The following is a 16,741-nucleotide window of genomic DNA, read 5'->3' as shown; positions in this document are numbered from 1 at the left end:
TCTATTTTTTTTAGATTAATGTTTTTACTCATATTATTTGTTTTGAGATCTTTCTAAAGCCTAAAATAATTTCAATCAATCAAAGCTAATTTGAGCTTCTGCTATTTTAGGCGGCATTGCAAGCCTTGCAATTTGTTATTGATCTGGGTTTGTAGGAAATTATTGTAAGGTGATTGTGCTACATTGTTCTCCGCATTACAGAAGCCTAGCTAGGCCATGCCTTTTGATTTTGGGGTGTCGTAGAAGATATTAAATGGACAGCCTCAAGATTCAAGGATGTTATTCTAAATTCTATCAACACTGCTTGTAATCATGCATCTCATGTTTTAGTTAAAAAAAAACTCTCTCAAAAGAACTTGTAAGAATTTGGATGAGTAATGTCTCCCTTTCATTTCGGCATCTTGTACCAAAAGAGACGAATAAATCAATAAAACCAGCTACTGTTTTAATTTGGTCAAAATTGGCATCCAATAAAAAAACATTGAGTAAAGTCGTAGTCATTGAGTAAAACTAAGTTTGTCCTTTGTAGTCAAACTTAATTCTTTAAATTATATTCGTTCAATAGGTCTGATCAAAAAGATTTTTTTTTTTTATTTTTAAAAATTATAATAAATTGATAGACTTTTAGAATCTTGGTGCACCTTAACAACCCTAGAAAATGATAATCTTGCTAGAAATGAAGCAACGTTCGAATTTGTAGTCAAAATTGAGGTGCTTGACTTATGGCTAGCATGAGGTTCCATACCAACTCCCACGATACATGAAAGAAAAGTCCTACTTCGATTCACAAATAGACTTTTTTGGCCAAATGCTATTATTATTAATAATTGGGTGTGACAAAGTGAAGGCAACCCCACCGGGACAAATATGCTAGGTAACATAATTCTGTCCAATGTTTACCCATAATCTCATTCTCGGGGATTAATATATTCTGATTGACAATGAGTCAACAAAGCAGATAGCAACTTAACATCTAGCGGTTACAATATCAATTTCAGGCTGTCATATTCGCCGGATGTAAATTTATTGCAACATTATTTGGACTCTGTTACGTGGGGTGTTTGGACTTCGGACAAGAATGTTTTTTTATTAGTATTCTTGCAGAGTAGAATTTGCTGCTATTTTGTAACATGATGTTTAAGTATACCTGTCTTTCTTTGATTAATTTGATAGAGATGTATGTGTTTTTCTTGCATCCGCCGCGTAATCAAGTTGTTCGTTGATAAAAATACTAGCAAACAAGACTTACTCTGTGAAAAACATACCTATAGTTTTTCTTTCTTATCTTTTTGATGAAAGAAAAAAAGCATAGTGATTGTGACAACAACAAAGAAAGACAGGACTAGTGAAGAAAATCCTGTGCTACTTCTTTAGTATTTGATGAGATTCGTAACTGAGGCAGAAAAATCTTTTACCCTTAATATATATGCAGAGAACATGCTATTATATATTAATGATTCTTCAGAGAGAGGTTGATATATCACCAGACTTGTAGGTTTTGTAGCTAAGGTGGTATCTCTCCCTTTTAATAAAGGTTTAAATCATCACCCATCTTTTATAACGTAATAGACTCCATTTTTTATTTTTTTAGTTTAGTAAAAAATACAGAAATATAAACTAAGAAAATATGCTTTGACGGTTACTGATACCAATATTTGAGTCCTGATTCCATCAAATTGGCTTTTGCACTATATCACAAAAAAATTGCGTGGGGGAATGACCCTACTAAAAGTGAAGGAAGAAAGTGGGAATTAAGGATCTTAATTATACAACATACATAATTTTTATCATTTGAGTGATGGATTTAATACTAATGCTTCTTTCTAAAAAATGATTAAATTTGAGTGTGGTTGAGTTTTAGTGGAAGGTGTTGTGTAGGTTTGAGAGAGAGAGAGAGAGAGAGAGACAAAAAGGTTGGGAGGAAAGAAAGATAGAAGAGAAGAAATAAAATTTGAATTTGAATTTTTTTTATATTATTTGTTGGTATAATTTATATTATTTTAATAAGTTGTATGTAAAAATAAAATCTAAAATGTTAGGTGAGTTGTAAAATGAGATTGTAAAATAGATAAAGTAGGTTTTGAGAATGTAAAATAAATACTTTTTTTGCATTACCGGATGCTAATGCTTTTAAGGATCTTAATTATACAACATATATATTTTTTATCATTTGAGTGATGAACTTAATACTAATGTTTCGTTCTAAAAAAATTGATTAAATATGATTTTTTTAGATATGTTCAAAAGTTACAAAGGGGATGAGATTTGAACATTAAATGTTCTCTTTTGAAACACAAAAAAAAAAAAAAAAAGTGTTTGTGGGGGAAGAGGCTGAAGACCGAGGAATCCAATCTGAGGATGAACTCGCCCAACCTAGCTAAGCAAAGGAAGATAGGCAAACTCCAAGGACTACACCTACCCGAGGAGAGCAAAAAAGCCAAAGGACGACTACCAACCCCGAAAAGCCAAAGGATAAAGGAATGAATGGCAAAGGGAAGGTACAAGACCTGTAAGGGTGGAGGGAGGAAGTTTCCTGAAGAAGACACCTCCCACCTCTGCATCTAATATTTTACATCAACCTAACCAGCTGCATTAATGAGGAAAATGACCCCTAAACAACAACTTCACAGCTCACAACTCTATCTACCACCTCCAAAAGGATCCTAATGAGACAAGTATCTTAAAAGATCACCTAAACACATACAGATGGAGGCCTGTAATGCGAGGGAAATAGCTATATAAGGAATTAGGCAACCCCCCAAAAAAAGGGGCTGAACATTTTTTAAGAAAAAAGAATACAAGGGAGCGAGTAAAGAAATACCCTATAAAGGAATATTATCCTAACTTATCAATATAAGATCCATCCTCGAACTTGCTCGAGGAAGTATTTTCATTGAATCATTGGTTCATTTACTCCTATTTCTCACTTAGGCTTTGTCAGCTTTAGACTTGGAACAATCTCAGTGTTGCGCTTGGCTTAGAATCCTGCTCTATTAAAAATTCATTGTTTGGACTTGGTTTGAAAGATCCAGGAATCACTATTTTAAGTGGGTTTGGGCTTTTACATTTTGAGTTCTTACCGTGTCAATTGAATTATAAACTCTTGACTAAATATTAGATACTAAGGTGTAGGGTTAGGATTTGTGGCCCAAGCCCAAAACAATAAATTTGTAGAGTATGGGTGAAAGAGCTAGGTTAAGTATTGGATTGACAATAATGAATCACAACTTTCAAACACAAGCCAACATGAATTTACACGTAAAACCTGAAAATCCGAAGAGCTATACTATTGTTTATCTGATGAACAAAGATCTTAGGGTTACAGTCAAGTTCTCTTGTAGGGTTACAGTCAAGTTCTCTCTTTCTTCTTTTGTTCTTCTTTCTCCCCCCCCCCCCCTCTTTCGTTAGGAGCCTCCTTCCTCTATATAGCCACCCTTCTCCTTATCTCCATCGTCCACTTATTCCTCATCCACGAGTTTGCTTGAATACATGTCACGTCAAGCATCTTCTTTTAGCTCTGTGTGAGTGGCGGTAGGTTAGGATGCACTGTTCAGGGGTCTTCTCCACATAAATGCGGCCAGAAAAGTTGCTGCAGAGTATTAAATACGGTGGTAGCAGCTTTCTTTTGAATGTTGGTCATTGTCAAATAGTTTAACATGTAGAAAATGTAGATTTTTCACATGTTCATGCATTGTTTCATATACAAATGGTATGTGTGCACGTAAAGCGTTTGATAAAATGCCTCAAAGGAGTTTTCTACTATATATATATATATATATTTAATTCACACATAACTTGATTTTTTGAAAATCAAGTTCCATTATATTTTTTTTAAAAAAAATTATATAGAACTCGATTCTCTGAGAATTGAGTTCCACCTTACACAGATCAATTTTCACAAAATCGAGTTCAATGTTGCATTTTTTATTGCGAAAAGCCACATCACTTGGTGCTATTGTGGCAAAAACTCATGGAACTCAATCTCTTTAAAATCAAGTTATATGTGGAACTTGATTTTCACAAAATCGAGTTCCAAAGAGTGGTACTCTGCTACATATTTCACGGATAGTACTATTTTACTGAATATTTCGCGGAAAAGTGCTATTTTTCCCTACTTATTATTGGATCAATTCCAAATCATTTGAAAAAATTTTCAATTCTTCTTGAGCATAAAATTCTATTTTTATTATTGTTATTGTTATTGTTATTGTGATCCTTGTTATATATATTATTTTAATATTATTTTTTTAAATTATATTTTAATAATCTTTATTATTATTGTTGTTTTTTTTAATACTACTGTTTATTATTATTATTTCCAAATGAAGGTTTTAAAAAATTAGAGCTGCACATAATTACACATGTCATAGTTTTCTTAACAGAGAAAAAAAAATTGAAGTCGAATAATAAGAGGGGAAGAAGAAAATAAAATTGTAGAAAATGCAATATGATCTTGATGAGGGTTGTTGGCTTTTTAAAATTAGAGTTGCTTTTGATTTAATATGTTACAATTTTCTTTTAAGGGAAAAATTAAACTTGAAAGTTTAATTGCATGATAAAGATATAAAAAAAATAAAATAAAGAACATAACTCCAATAGAAAATGCAATATTGATAGGTTTATCTAGAAGTTGAAATCACTGAAAGGTTTGAAAACCGCAATATTGATAGGTAACATAATATAGATAGAAAACACTGTATTAATAAGGTTGTCTAGAAGCTGGAAATTCTGAGGTATTATAACATAGATAATAAATGCTACATTAACAGGGTTGTCTAGAAGCTGGAATGACTGAAAGGTTTGAAAACCGCAATATTGATATGTTTAAGATGAAAAGGATTTTAGTTAGAACCTAGAATCTCTGAAAGGTTTGAAAACCATAAGATTTTATAGAGCTGAAAATATAAATGTGTTTTAGAAAACATGTTTTAGGATTATTGTCAATGAGATTATATACAGCAACAAAATAAACTTACTAATCTTGCAAAAAAGTGAATAAATTAATGTGAAAGACAATACTACGGAAATGACAGTGAAATTGGAGGTTTGGGTTATCATGGGAAAACATCCTTGGGTAAGCTAATTTAATTTCTATAAAGAAGAGACTAAGTAATTGTTTAGTGCACCTACTCTATGTTAGCACAAGTTGTTATACTAGTAAACAAAGTATTGAAACCACTATATGATGGGTTATAATTAGTTAGTTCATTGTAATATATTTGCTTCAATTGAGAAAGAATTATTGATGTATTTATTATTTAGAAATAATCATTCCTAATTCTTAATTCTTTTTGAGCATGAAGCTCTAATATTGTTATTTTTATTGTTTTTGTTACTGTTATTGATAGTTATTGTTTTTTTTTTTTCAAAAATTAGAGTGCATAGTTTAATTTGTTATTGTGATATGCAGGTTCTCCCATATGTTTCAACTTTACTCAAAGTTAAATGCTATCAAAGCAGTGTTGAAAAGAGTTAATAAAGAGAAGTTTGGGAATGTTAGGTACTCCTGATGCAGAGCCTTCGACCGAAGAGGAGATATCTATGATAGTTCTTAAGTCGAGATCTGGCTACATAAAGGGACTTGGCGTGAGGCCTTCCTCATCTCTTAGGACTTTTGCCTCATCTTTCTTAAATCAGTATATTCAACAACTCGAGAGTCAAATAGATGAGCTCAAGGATGTAAACTCAAGGCAAGAGGAGAAGATAGATGAGCTTGAGGATGAAAACTTGAGGCAAGGGGAGAAGATAGATGAGCTCATGAAAGCAAACATAAGGCAGGAGGAGAAGATAAACTTGCAAAATACTCAGATAGCTAGCATCATACAATTTTTAAGGAGCAAGGGTTTCAATGACATTTGTGGTAGTGGAGGGAGCTCATCTACTAACTAGAACACACTTTGGTTAGAGTTTTATTTTTCTGCCTAATAAGCAATGTTTATTAACCTCTCATTTTTTTGGATATTTGTGGAATTTTGAGGTCTTACAAACATTTTTTGGCTGCAAAAGGTTTAGGTACTCTAGGATATTCTCTAGATTTTCTTTATTTGGACTGTTGAGGTACTATATTTCTTTGTTTCTATCTCTATTTGATTCTAGTTGTTTGGGTCATGTTTGTGCAGTATAGTTAGTTCTTGTTTCATTCGGTTATGTGATTTAGATAGCATAACTAGATACATTTTGTAATTGGGTTTTCTGTGGACATTTTTGGCATTGTCTTACTAATAGTTGTGGCACTTTTTTGTTGTTGTACATCTTATCAGGGATATAGGTTTGTAATCTAAATGGACTGGACTATAAATCTTTTGTTGTTATTGGTAATTCCTCTAATCTTTTGTTGTTTTGGAGCAACTTAAAGGAAGAATGAATTTTAAAGCCATTAAAGACATATTTGAATTCTTCTCTATAAATAGATTACTTAGTTAGTAGAGTTTCAATATAAGCTTAGTGTTTGACACACTGGTGATAATGAAGCTTTTAACAGTTGGGCAACATATTCCTTTTATCAAACTTTATTTTTAAATAGGATCCATGATAGTAATATCAGTGTATCAAATTTAGCTGAACTTTGGGCAATCTTGTGATTAGTTGTACAAGTAGTTGCTTCTTCTAGTAAATACAGTATTGATGTATTTTTCTTTATACTTGTGTAGATATGAAATTGGTGGCAAAGAGATAGTTTTTGTGGCGCTAAGTGAACTCAAATAACTTTTTGTAAAATATGAGAAGACATCATTTATATATAAATGGGTGTAATTACTTTGTGAACAACTCAGTTCAATGGTTTTAAAAGTATAATGGTTCTTTATTTCCTTTGTAGATTGTATGGATGATTTTTTTTTTATGAATGTGGCTGGAAATGAATGGATGATTTGTTTATGGATATGGTTGGAAATGAACAGGAATGTAATGGCAAGTAATAGTAAAGAACATTAATAAATAAATGTGACGAATCACCAATATCTGACTATAAGTAGAAATTGGTGACAAACTATTTTGTCACCTAATCTATTGAAATTGAAAAAAAAATAAACAATACAATACAATTGGTGATGAAATATTTAATCACCTTATATGATCAAATAAAAAAAATTACAAATGAAAAATCATTAGTGACGAATTTATTTCGTCACTAAAAGTAAAGTTTAGTGACGCAAAATATTAGGTGACGAAAAAGTTTCGTCACCTATTATTTTTTATTGGTGACAAAAATATTTCGTCACCAATCTTTTTTCGTCACCAGGACATTCTGTGACGAGACTTAAATGACGAATGCGGTTTCGTCACCATATGTCTTTGGTGACAAAATAAGGACATATGGTGACAAAATGTTTCATCACTATAGCCCACTTTTGTTGTTGTGGTTGGAGCTAGAACCAATAAATAGCCAATTGCTATCATTTCTAAGGAACTTCAATCTTATTGCAAAGGAAAAAGAGTTATTGTACAATAAATAGCCATTAGTAATGCTAAGGAATATTGGCGTCTCCAATAATTTTTTTCAAGGTGATCATTAAGAAATTTAAATTATAAAAAAATATAATAAAAAGAAAACTAGATTGAAAAAAAAAATGCAAATTCATAAAGTCTTACAATTTCCTTTTGCGAATTTTCTTATTTTGAAATTGTTGCATGATAGTGTCATTATTAATGTTGTAAGCTATATCTCTTTTAAAATTTTATTTAGATAAAATTTGTCTTGGGCTTTTTTATTATTATTATTATTATTTTTTTGTAACGACCTAATATATTGTTAAGGGGACCAAAGTTTAAGGAAAAATTTTGGCTATAAACTTAGTTGTAACCTAAGGTTATAACTCTCACTAAATAAATTAACATGATCACATATTTTGAAAATTTAACAATTAAATTTCATGTTCTTTATATTCTTATAATACATGTCAAATTTCAAGTCAATCTGATGTTATTTATTATTTGATCTATAAACTGATATTTCATGTATAGTTTTAAACTACAAAAACTCAAAATTTAAACGATTGATGACATAGCCATTGGTTTTTGATCTTCTTGAAAATTTGCAAGTATAGAGGATATAAGAAGAAAATGTAATCCAATAGTGTATTTGTCAAAATTCACATCCAATAAAAAATATTGAGTGGAGTTATAGCTTTGATCTACAATAAAGTTTATTATCAAATTTTGTCCAAAGTTTAATTATGTTGGGCCTTGGGCCTAAAAAAATTTGTGAAAATTTTAGGGTGATCACAAATTTTTTAAGGATAGAAAAAATTATAATTTTTATAAACTTTATATATATTCTAATAATTTTTTTTTTCAAGTCTCATGTAGAGCCGCCCTTGCTAAGTAAGTATTCTTGAAGCCAAAATCCTAAAATTAGTTGCTAAATTTTAAGGACCAGAACTCCTTTTTTCCCACAAAACTGTAATTACTAGGACTTTGAAAATTTTAGTCAAGTACCTACAAAATGAACAAGGAAAGAGCATTGATATCGGCCCAATACAACTGAAAAATCTTGATGTGAATTTCTATAAACAACTCCTAGATCCTTAATCCTTATTTCTTGAATTTCTATTTTGTTGAATTCTCAAATCTCATGTAAGCAAAAAGAGAACCATATCACAATGTCATAGCAGAAGAGATCAAATAGGTTAAGGTTATTATGTCTTTCTTTGAATTTCGTTTCCATTGAAGGAAGTCAATCCCTTGTTGCAACATTATTTACAAATATATCATCTAGATCTGGCAAACATTTTAAGGCCTTGTTTGGATGGAATTTATTATGAAAATGCTTGGTTTTCTTCTTCACTATTTGTTGAGCCAATTGATTTGTTATTTTCATTATATTGTCAATATTGCATCTCTTAGCGGCTTGCACGTTAAGGTAGAATTGTCTCTTTAAGTTTAAGGTAATGATTATGCAGGAACATGGTTTATAGGGTCCAAATAACATTAGGTCATGGGCAAAAATAAGCTTAATATTGACTGGCCCACTTTAAGAGTAAGCCTTCCTAAAAGAACAAACCTCGAACCACGGACTAGATGGTGAGAGTCACCTTAGATCTGAGGATTATTTTTAACCAAGGACTCCATCCGAGATCAAGATCCATGCCAATTGACAGAGGCAAAGCACTTGCTAAGCTCCCAAGGAAGAATTCTAGAAGGTATGAGAGTGTTCCTCCTAATGATTATACAGTAACCTTCGTATTAATAAGAGTCACTTGCCTAGCACATTGCATTTAATGCTAAATGACTGACATAAAAGTGAAATAAGCCCTAAAGTCTCATTCATCATGAATGTGAGGAAGGAAGAGCCTGATGGGATATAAAGTTATCCAGCTGTGTAGGTACAACACACCCTAGAGAAGAAGATAGGCAAATATAAGAGAGGATAAGGGTAAGGACAGGGATGCAAAAAAAATCATTGAGAAAGGAGGGAGAACTATTAGAACACCTTAGAAGGCTTGTTCTTGAGAGAAAGCTTGTAACACTATTCCTAAATTTATAGAATACACATTTTTACTAGTTTTTACTAGGATTCACTGTTCTTATTCAAATCTCCCACTATGGATTATTATCAACCCATAATACAAATTAATTATGACCCTAATTAAGTGCTCTGTCTAATTTCAACTTGCACATTTTGCTTTTATAAGAACGGTGTTAATTGTACACCTGTTTCTCCGTAGAATACTAGAATTAATTGGATTTTTATTAAATTTATTTATCTATTTTATAAGTGTGACTACTAAAACTAGCTCAATGGATGAAGTTGAAAGAACTAGAATCAATCTTATCATTCATAAAAGCAGCCCAGACCCAATGTCCCAAATGCTACCTGTACATGTAGCCCAAATCCTAATGGGCCTCCAATGTATTAAAAAACTATTAGGCAGAGAAAGTCCATTCAAACACAACAATACAAAAGACCATGAGGCCCCCCCCCCCCCCCCANNCACCATCCCCCCCCCCCCCCCCCCCACCCCCCAAAAAAAAAAAATTAGAAACATGAAGCACACAATCAATCTAAAGATAAAAAATTCTTTTTTTTAAAAAAAGTCTATAGATAAAAAAATATTTTTGATAATATTTAAGATGGGTGGTTGCAATGAAGTAATTGGTGTATAATAAAAACAGATGGGCCAACATAAAAGTGGTGTTGTTTTAATTACAACTTATCATCTATTCAAGTAGTAGAAAAATTATAAAAAGGCTAGGAGATAGTAACTCAATCAACACCTCATAGTCTAGGGTTAAAATCTCCCATTGTAATTATTAAATTATAAAAAAAAAAAATAGTGTTTCTAACATTGCTGTGAAGAGAAGGAGAAAAATATTACAAATTTTACTACATAAAACTTATAAATTGATGTAACAATTAATTTGATTAGTAGGTAGACTTCAATTACCTTTTTTTTTTTTTTGGTAATCGGTGACTATGACACATTATTTTGTAAAATATACGTATTAAATTTTGTGGTATCTATAATATCATGGACAAAGTTTGGTTACAAATAAATTTATAAGACTACCTTATGTTGCGCATTGTGTGTGTTCAGTAGCTCTTCCATTTTTTTTTTCTCTAAAATTTTTTAAGCAATAACTGTAATTTCTTTTTTGAATATGTGTTTGAAAGTGGTGTAGTGATATAGAGAAAATATTGTGTAGGAAAAATAAGATGAATTTGAGGGAAAAGAAAACTAAAATTTAGGAGTTATCTTAGTTAAAAAAAAAAAATGGAGGTGTTTTATTTGGATAAAGAATGGCTAAATTTTAGGGAATAAAAAGATGAACTTGAAGGAAAAAAAAGCCTAAAATTTAGAAGTTCTCTTTTTGAATTCAAAACATAATAGTTGTAGGTGTTGTAGAAAGTATAGTTAGATTGGTTATTTATTTGACATTTATGAGTCTATTTTTAAGAGAATATCTTCATTAATGAGATTGTTTTTGAATTATATAAAAGTCTAGTTCAAATAAGGGAACCCTCTTATAAATAGTATAGATATAGATTAGCATTAAAAAAGTTACGTGACTAAAATTATACATAAGAAGATAACTCCAAATCCATTAAGAAAATGCTAATCTCTATATATCAAGAGAATTCAAAAAGTTAGTTATGGTTTTAAAAAATGTCAACAATGCCCCTAATCTAATTAGAAAATCCTTATTCCTAAAAAATAAAAAATAGGGTTAAAATTGTAATTCAATCAAATTAAAAAAAAAAAAAAACTAGCAAATAATTTTTTTTTCTTTAAAAATTAGCACGCACTAAACCCAGCAGTTTACACATTTTCAAAATCCTAAATTTTAGCTTCTTAAAAACTCCTTCACATGTAACCTCACTAACAATAAAAAATATCACATCAAATTTACATTAAACTTAAAATAAAAAAGAGTCTCATTGCATGTGCAAAGCAGGTGTGATGATATATCTATACTATATATAAGAAGATTTCTCTCTTTGAACTAAACTTTTATATGGTTCAAAAATACATTTGTTAATGAAGGGTAATTTCTTTTAGAAATATGGTCATAAATGTCAAATAATAAATTTCATTTTAAAATAAAAAGAAAACTCCTAAAATTTAGAATTTTTTTCCTTCATGTTCATCTTTTTATTTCCTAAAATTTAGCTTCTTCTTCTTCTTCTTCTTCTTCTTCTTTATTTTTTATATTTTTTTAATTTATCTTTCTTTTCCATAATAGATACCCAAATTATTACTAACTTTTACTCAAAAAAAAAGAAAAACTTCTAAGTATGCGCGTTACGCGTGTTTAGAGGCTAGTAAACTACTAATATGGTGAGTAATTATTTATTAATAAGTAAAAAAGTAATGTTAGCAATGAGTTTAGATTAGAACTAGTATGAATTTATCACATCAATAGTTTGTAAAAAAATGTTGTAAAATAATTTGTGGATATAACCTTCTTTGATGGAATTATCGCGAAAAAGACCATGCGTGACACGTGTCGGGTCGAGAGTATTTGAGTGGCCATAGGTGGCACTATGTGGGAGAATTTAGAATTTAGAAATTGCTAGAAAGAGAGAGAGAGGGAAAGAGGAGAGAGAAAATATGAATGTATTTGTTCAATCTCCAAAGGCAAAAGCATCGTTAGCGTATGGTTGCCGCTATCGTGCGCACCCATCTTCTCCTCTAAAACGCTTAACCTTCACCACTCTTCTTTAGAGAGAGAGGGAAAGAGGAGAGAGAAAATATGAATGTATTTGTTCAATCTCCAAAGGCAAAAGCATCGTTAGCGTATGGTTGCCGCTATCGTGCGCACCCATCTTCTCCTCTAAAACGCTTAACCTTCACCACTCTTCTTCTCCTGCTTCCCCAATCCCAAAATCGCTGTTACTCTCTCTCTCCTCCTCTGTTCTTATCACGCGCTACCAAAAATCTTCAGCACTCTCTCTCTCCTCACTTCCCAAACCCTAATTTCCTCACGGGCAACTCTTTCTTCTTCCCCATGGAGGTACTCTCTTTCTCTCTCTATAAACAGTTTCTTGTTTGATTTTACTGTTTGGTTTCTGAGAAAACCCTGAGAAAAAAATTTTAACTTGCGCGAACATTTTGATTAAGAATTATTAAAATTGGTGGAAGTTTTGGCCTTTGCGATTGAATAATGCTAGAAATACAGCAAATTTTACATAAAAGTTATTTTGTTGTGTTGTGGATGGTGTTAATCGTATTCATTTACATTTTGGTTTGTATAAGCCTTTTGTGGTGAAATTGATAATAGTTTTAGCTTTTAGCGGTTTTCTTTTGGATTTTAGTGATGCTCGGGATTTTACAAATTTTACTATATAATGTCAATTGTTCAAAGCATAACCAAAAAAATTATTTATTATGTTGTCGATATGACATTAATCACATTCATTGAAATATAAGTTTTTCTATTCACGCGAATAATTTTTGAAAAATTATAATATGGGTATGACACGAGTGCGACATGGGCATGGCACTTTAAATTAAATGTCTGTGCTTCCTAGAAGTTTTAAAGATTTTTGTTGTAAAATTGGTTATAGTTTTAGCATTTTCATTTTAGATTGAGCGATGCTAGAGATATACAAATTTTACTAAATAGACCTTGGGAAACTAATGTGTCAATTTTTTTAAAACACACAAAAAAAGAAAAAGAAAAAAAAGTAAGATATATTTAAGAATTCTTTAGGGAAGGAAACAACGATGTTTTAAATCGAGTTTGGGACCAAATTTTGGAGGCAAAAAGGTATTCAAGCCTTGTTTTTTGGGTGCTTATCTCTGCAAAACTTATATGTTAATTGAGTTGAAGAGACTAAACTAAATGTTATGCATCTTTGATTCTTTATTTATTTTTCATTAGTCAAGGTAAATGTAGGTAATGAATTCATTCATGCTAGCATTTGATTCATTTGGGTATTCTGCAAAATTAGTGCCTTTTGAATACAGTGGGTTCTCAATTGTATCTATGGTTATTATTTATATGGGGTTCATATTTTCCATTTATTGGTGCAAAAGAAGTGTTCCTTGAGATGATTGGTGTATATGGTTCTGTTGGGACTGTCTGATTTGTGTATTTACAGGGAAATTTCTTCCGAGTAGTGTTTACATATTATGTTGTACTAAACATTTTTATTGGGGTTCATTGCACCCTCTATAATGATGATATCCAACTGTATACATGTCCCAAAGCCTTGGACACACAAACTCTTCCCATAGCTGCCACTGCTGTGGAGTCTATGCGACATGACAAGGTATATATGTCAATGAGATTGAGTTCAAGTTTGCCATCCGGGGTTGATGCAAATATTTGTGTGTGCGCCACATTGGTAAAGTTGCTTATGAATATTTGTGTATTAATAGAAGTGGTATTTACGGCTATTGTATGTAGTAGGCTTTTAAAGTTTGCTTCATTTGGTATAATTTATTTTGCTGTCTGGTTTCTGTGCACATTCTAAGAAATGGGCTTCAATTTTCTCTGTTAGCTTGATTCAAAAAGAATTATTCAACTGAAGCTTTTTATTTTAATTTTTTGCGGTTGGGGCTAATGTTCAGCGATTCTGGAGTGGAAGTGGCATTAATAAGAACAAAGCAATGGTGGAGAACTTGCAGACTTATGGTGTGGTTAGATCAAAGAAGGTAGCTGAAGTAATGGAGAAAGTTGATAGGGCTTTGTTTGTACCTGATGGGAATGCTCCTTATTATGACAGTCCCATGCCTATAGGATATAATGCTACTATTTCTGCCCCTCATATGCACGCCACTTGCCTTCAATTGTTGGAGGAGAATTTGCAGCCTGGCATGCATGCTTTGGATGTTGGTTCAGGTGCTCTTCTTACACCATCTATTGTGTTTTCGTACGAATATTGATTTGCTATCCTTTCCTTACATCTCATGGGGAATTTTCTCTTTGTAATATCACACAACCATTTGAGAACTTTGGGATTCTCTGAAATAAAATGGACAGGTGAAAATATGCTTGGTTTACCTGCATGATGTGACATATAGACAGTTTGTGGTTAAGTTAGTTTTACTATGTCTTTACTTTTAACTCCTTCTTCAAGAATAAGAAGTAGAAGCTGCAGCTGATTGCATTTCTCCCTCACCCCTGCTTTTCCCTTAATTACAGAACAAAAAGGTAAAGAAAAGTGAAGTGCTTATTTATATCTTCATAATTTTAGTTGTTATATAATCATGGTTTCCCACAATCATATATTATCTAGATAATCTATTAATAATCTAAAAAAAATCTCTTAAGTGATTTTTTTTATGCCATTATCTGAGGCAACTGTGTAATCTTGTGCAGTTGCCTTCTTAAATTAACTGCAGTTTGGAGATTTCATATTGCCCTTTTTCTTAACCTTTACCATCATTTTGTGTGTGCAGGAACTGGGTATTTGACAGCTTGTTTTGCATTGATGGTTGGACCACAGGGTCGGGTAGTTGGCGTGGAACATATTCCTGAGTTGGTTTCTTCGTCAATCCAGAATATTCAGAAAAGTGCAGCTGCTCCATTATTGAAAGAAGGTTCCCTTGCAGTGCATGTTGGCGGTATGTATTTGAGAACCCACAGTTTGACATTTAGATAATGTATGTAGGAAGAGAATATACTAATAATCTAGCTGGCATAAGAATGTCATAAAGTGATAATACAATAAGAATATGCCCTTACATGGACCATGTTTCAATTGATTTAGGTCTATTTGCGAATATCATTTTTGGGGAAATTTGATGATGATAATGATCTAGGTGGACCTTGCCCCCCTCTTTCACACCCACTAAAAAAAAAAAAGCATAATTAGTTTTATAAAACTGGAACATGAACAAGAGACTTTGTTTGAAGCACATTAAAAGCAATTGAGCGTAGTGGTAAGCAAAAATAAAAATTCCACTGAGGGTTTGTTACTTTTTTTCCACCTTAATTTCTGATTTTACTACAAGTTAACATGATCCCTTGCAAAGCTGGAAATTCGCCGGAGGCCATTGTTTGTGTCAAGAAAATGGTATTATGCCCATCCACAAGCTGAGTGAGTGGTACTTCGACATTGTACAGCCGGTAAAATTTTGTGTCTAACTTGTATCTAACTTAATTTTAATGCAAACCATTATTACCAAATCTGACATATACCTTACATATACCGGAAGCATGAGATAATTATTTTACGTAAGAAACTTCCCAAAACTGTTCTTCTAACACATTTCCCTTAACTCTAGCTATGCATGTGGATTTACACCCTTTTGATTTTGTTTGGCTGATTTTTGAAAGGTTCGAGTAAACGATCCAAAAACAAGTCCTCCCCTATTTTCAACTGGAGTAATTGGTCATGACAACACAATTGCTAGACATGGAATTCATGGACTTATATTCAACTTAATTTAGTGTAGGCTCCCTCTGATTATTTTTTTGTTGGCCTATGGTGCATTTGGTTATATTGAGACATTGAATGAAAGCTGCTTGCCAAAATGCGCTTCTATTTTGCATGGTTCTTGATTTACTTAAAATGTGTTAGTGGTGAAAACATGAAATATTAATCAGCTTGGTTCGTATTCTTGTTGAATGTTGATTTGATATCCAAATGACAGATGGAAGGCAAGGTTGGCCAGAGCATGCACCTTATGATGCTATTCATGTTGGGGCAGCAGCACCAGAAATCCCACAGGCACTTATTGACCAGTTGAAGCCTGGAGGAAGAATGGTTATTCCTGTTGGAAGCATATTCCAAGATTTGAAGGTGGTTGAAAAGAGCCTGGATGGTTCTGTGAGTGTCCGAACTGAGACCTCTGTTCGTTACGTACCTCTTACTAGTCGAGATGCTCAGTTGCGCAATGCCTGAGGGCAGTGTAAATTTCATAACTGGAATTATCTAGACTTTGGGGGTCTGTAGTTGTAGTTGAAGTTGGGTTGTGCTACAAGTTCTCTAGAGTTTTTGTATATATATGATGCTTTTAGATCTTTTATGACGACTCATATGTGATTATATAATAGTCTTAAGCCTGTTTGTTAATTCATTCAATCATAATATCTTTGATCTTTGCTCTTTTGTACACGTCAAAATCTCTTTCATCTGTGCGATGAAGTTGTCATTTAGCACAGCTGCCATTGTCATCTCCATACTTAACAATTAACAATAGTATTGCAATATTCAATCTTGAGCAGAATAGTAAGCAATTTGTCTCTAAAACCAATGACGTGGGGAATCTCTTCAAATTGTTCGTAATTTTCAGTGAAAAGGAGGTTAATTTGAATTGCAATTTGTCTCTGAAACCTGTAATTTGTCTTT

At 32.1% G+C, this 16,741-nt stretch overlaps 1 protein-coding gene across 1 annotated transcript; it reads left to right on the top strand.

Annotated features, from left to right (window-relative positions):
* The first annotated feature begins 12,181 nt into the window (after positions 1 to 12,181).
* On the top strand, positions 12,182 to 16,474 carry LOC112006147 (protein-L-isoaspartate O-methyltransferase 1). The gene is made up of 4 exons (XM_024038446.2): positions 12,182 to 12,453; positions 14,016 to 14,286; positions 14,847 to 15,011; positions 16,044 to 16,474. The coding sequence occupies exons 1-4, from the start codon at positions 12,193 to 12,195 to the stop codon at positions 16,292 to 16,294; spliced, it is 948 nt and encodes a 315-aa protein (XP_023894214.2). The 5' UTR covers positions 12,182 to 12,192; the 3' UTR covers positions 16,295 to 16,474.
* The last annotated feature ends 267 nt before the right edge of the window (positions 16,475 to 16,741 follow it).

This window comes from Quercus suber, unplaced genomic scaffold (assembly GCF_002906115.3).
Source record: "Quercus suber isolate HL8 unplaced genomic scaffold, Cork oak 2.0 scaffold_238, whole genome shotgun sequence".
Lineage (NCBI taxonomy): Eukaryota > Viridiplantae > Streptophyta > Magnoliopsida > Fagales > Fagaceae > Quercus > Quercus suber.
This window is presented reverse-complemented; position numbering and strand designations above follow the sequence as displayed.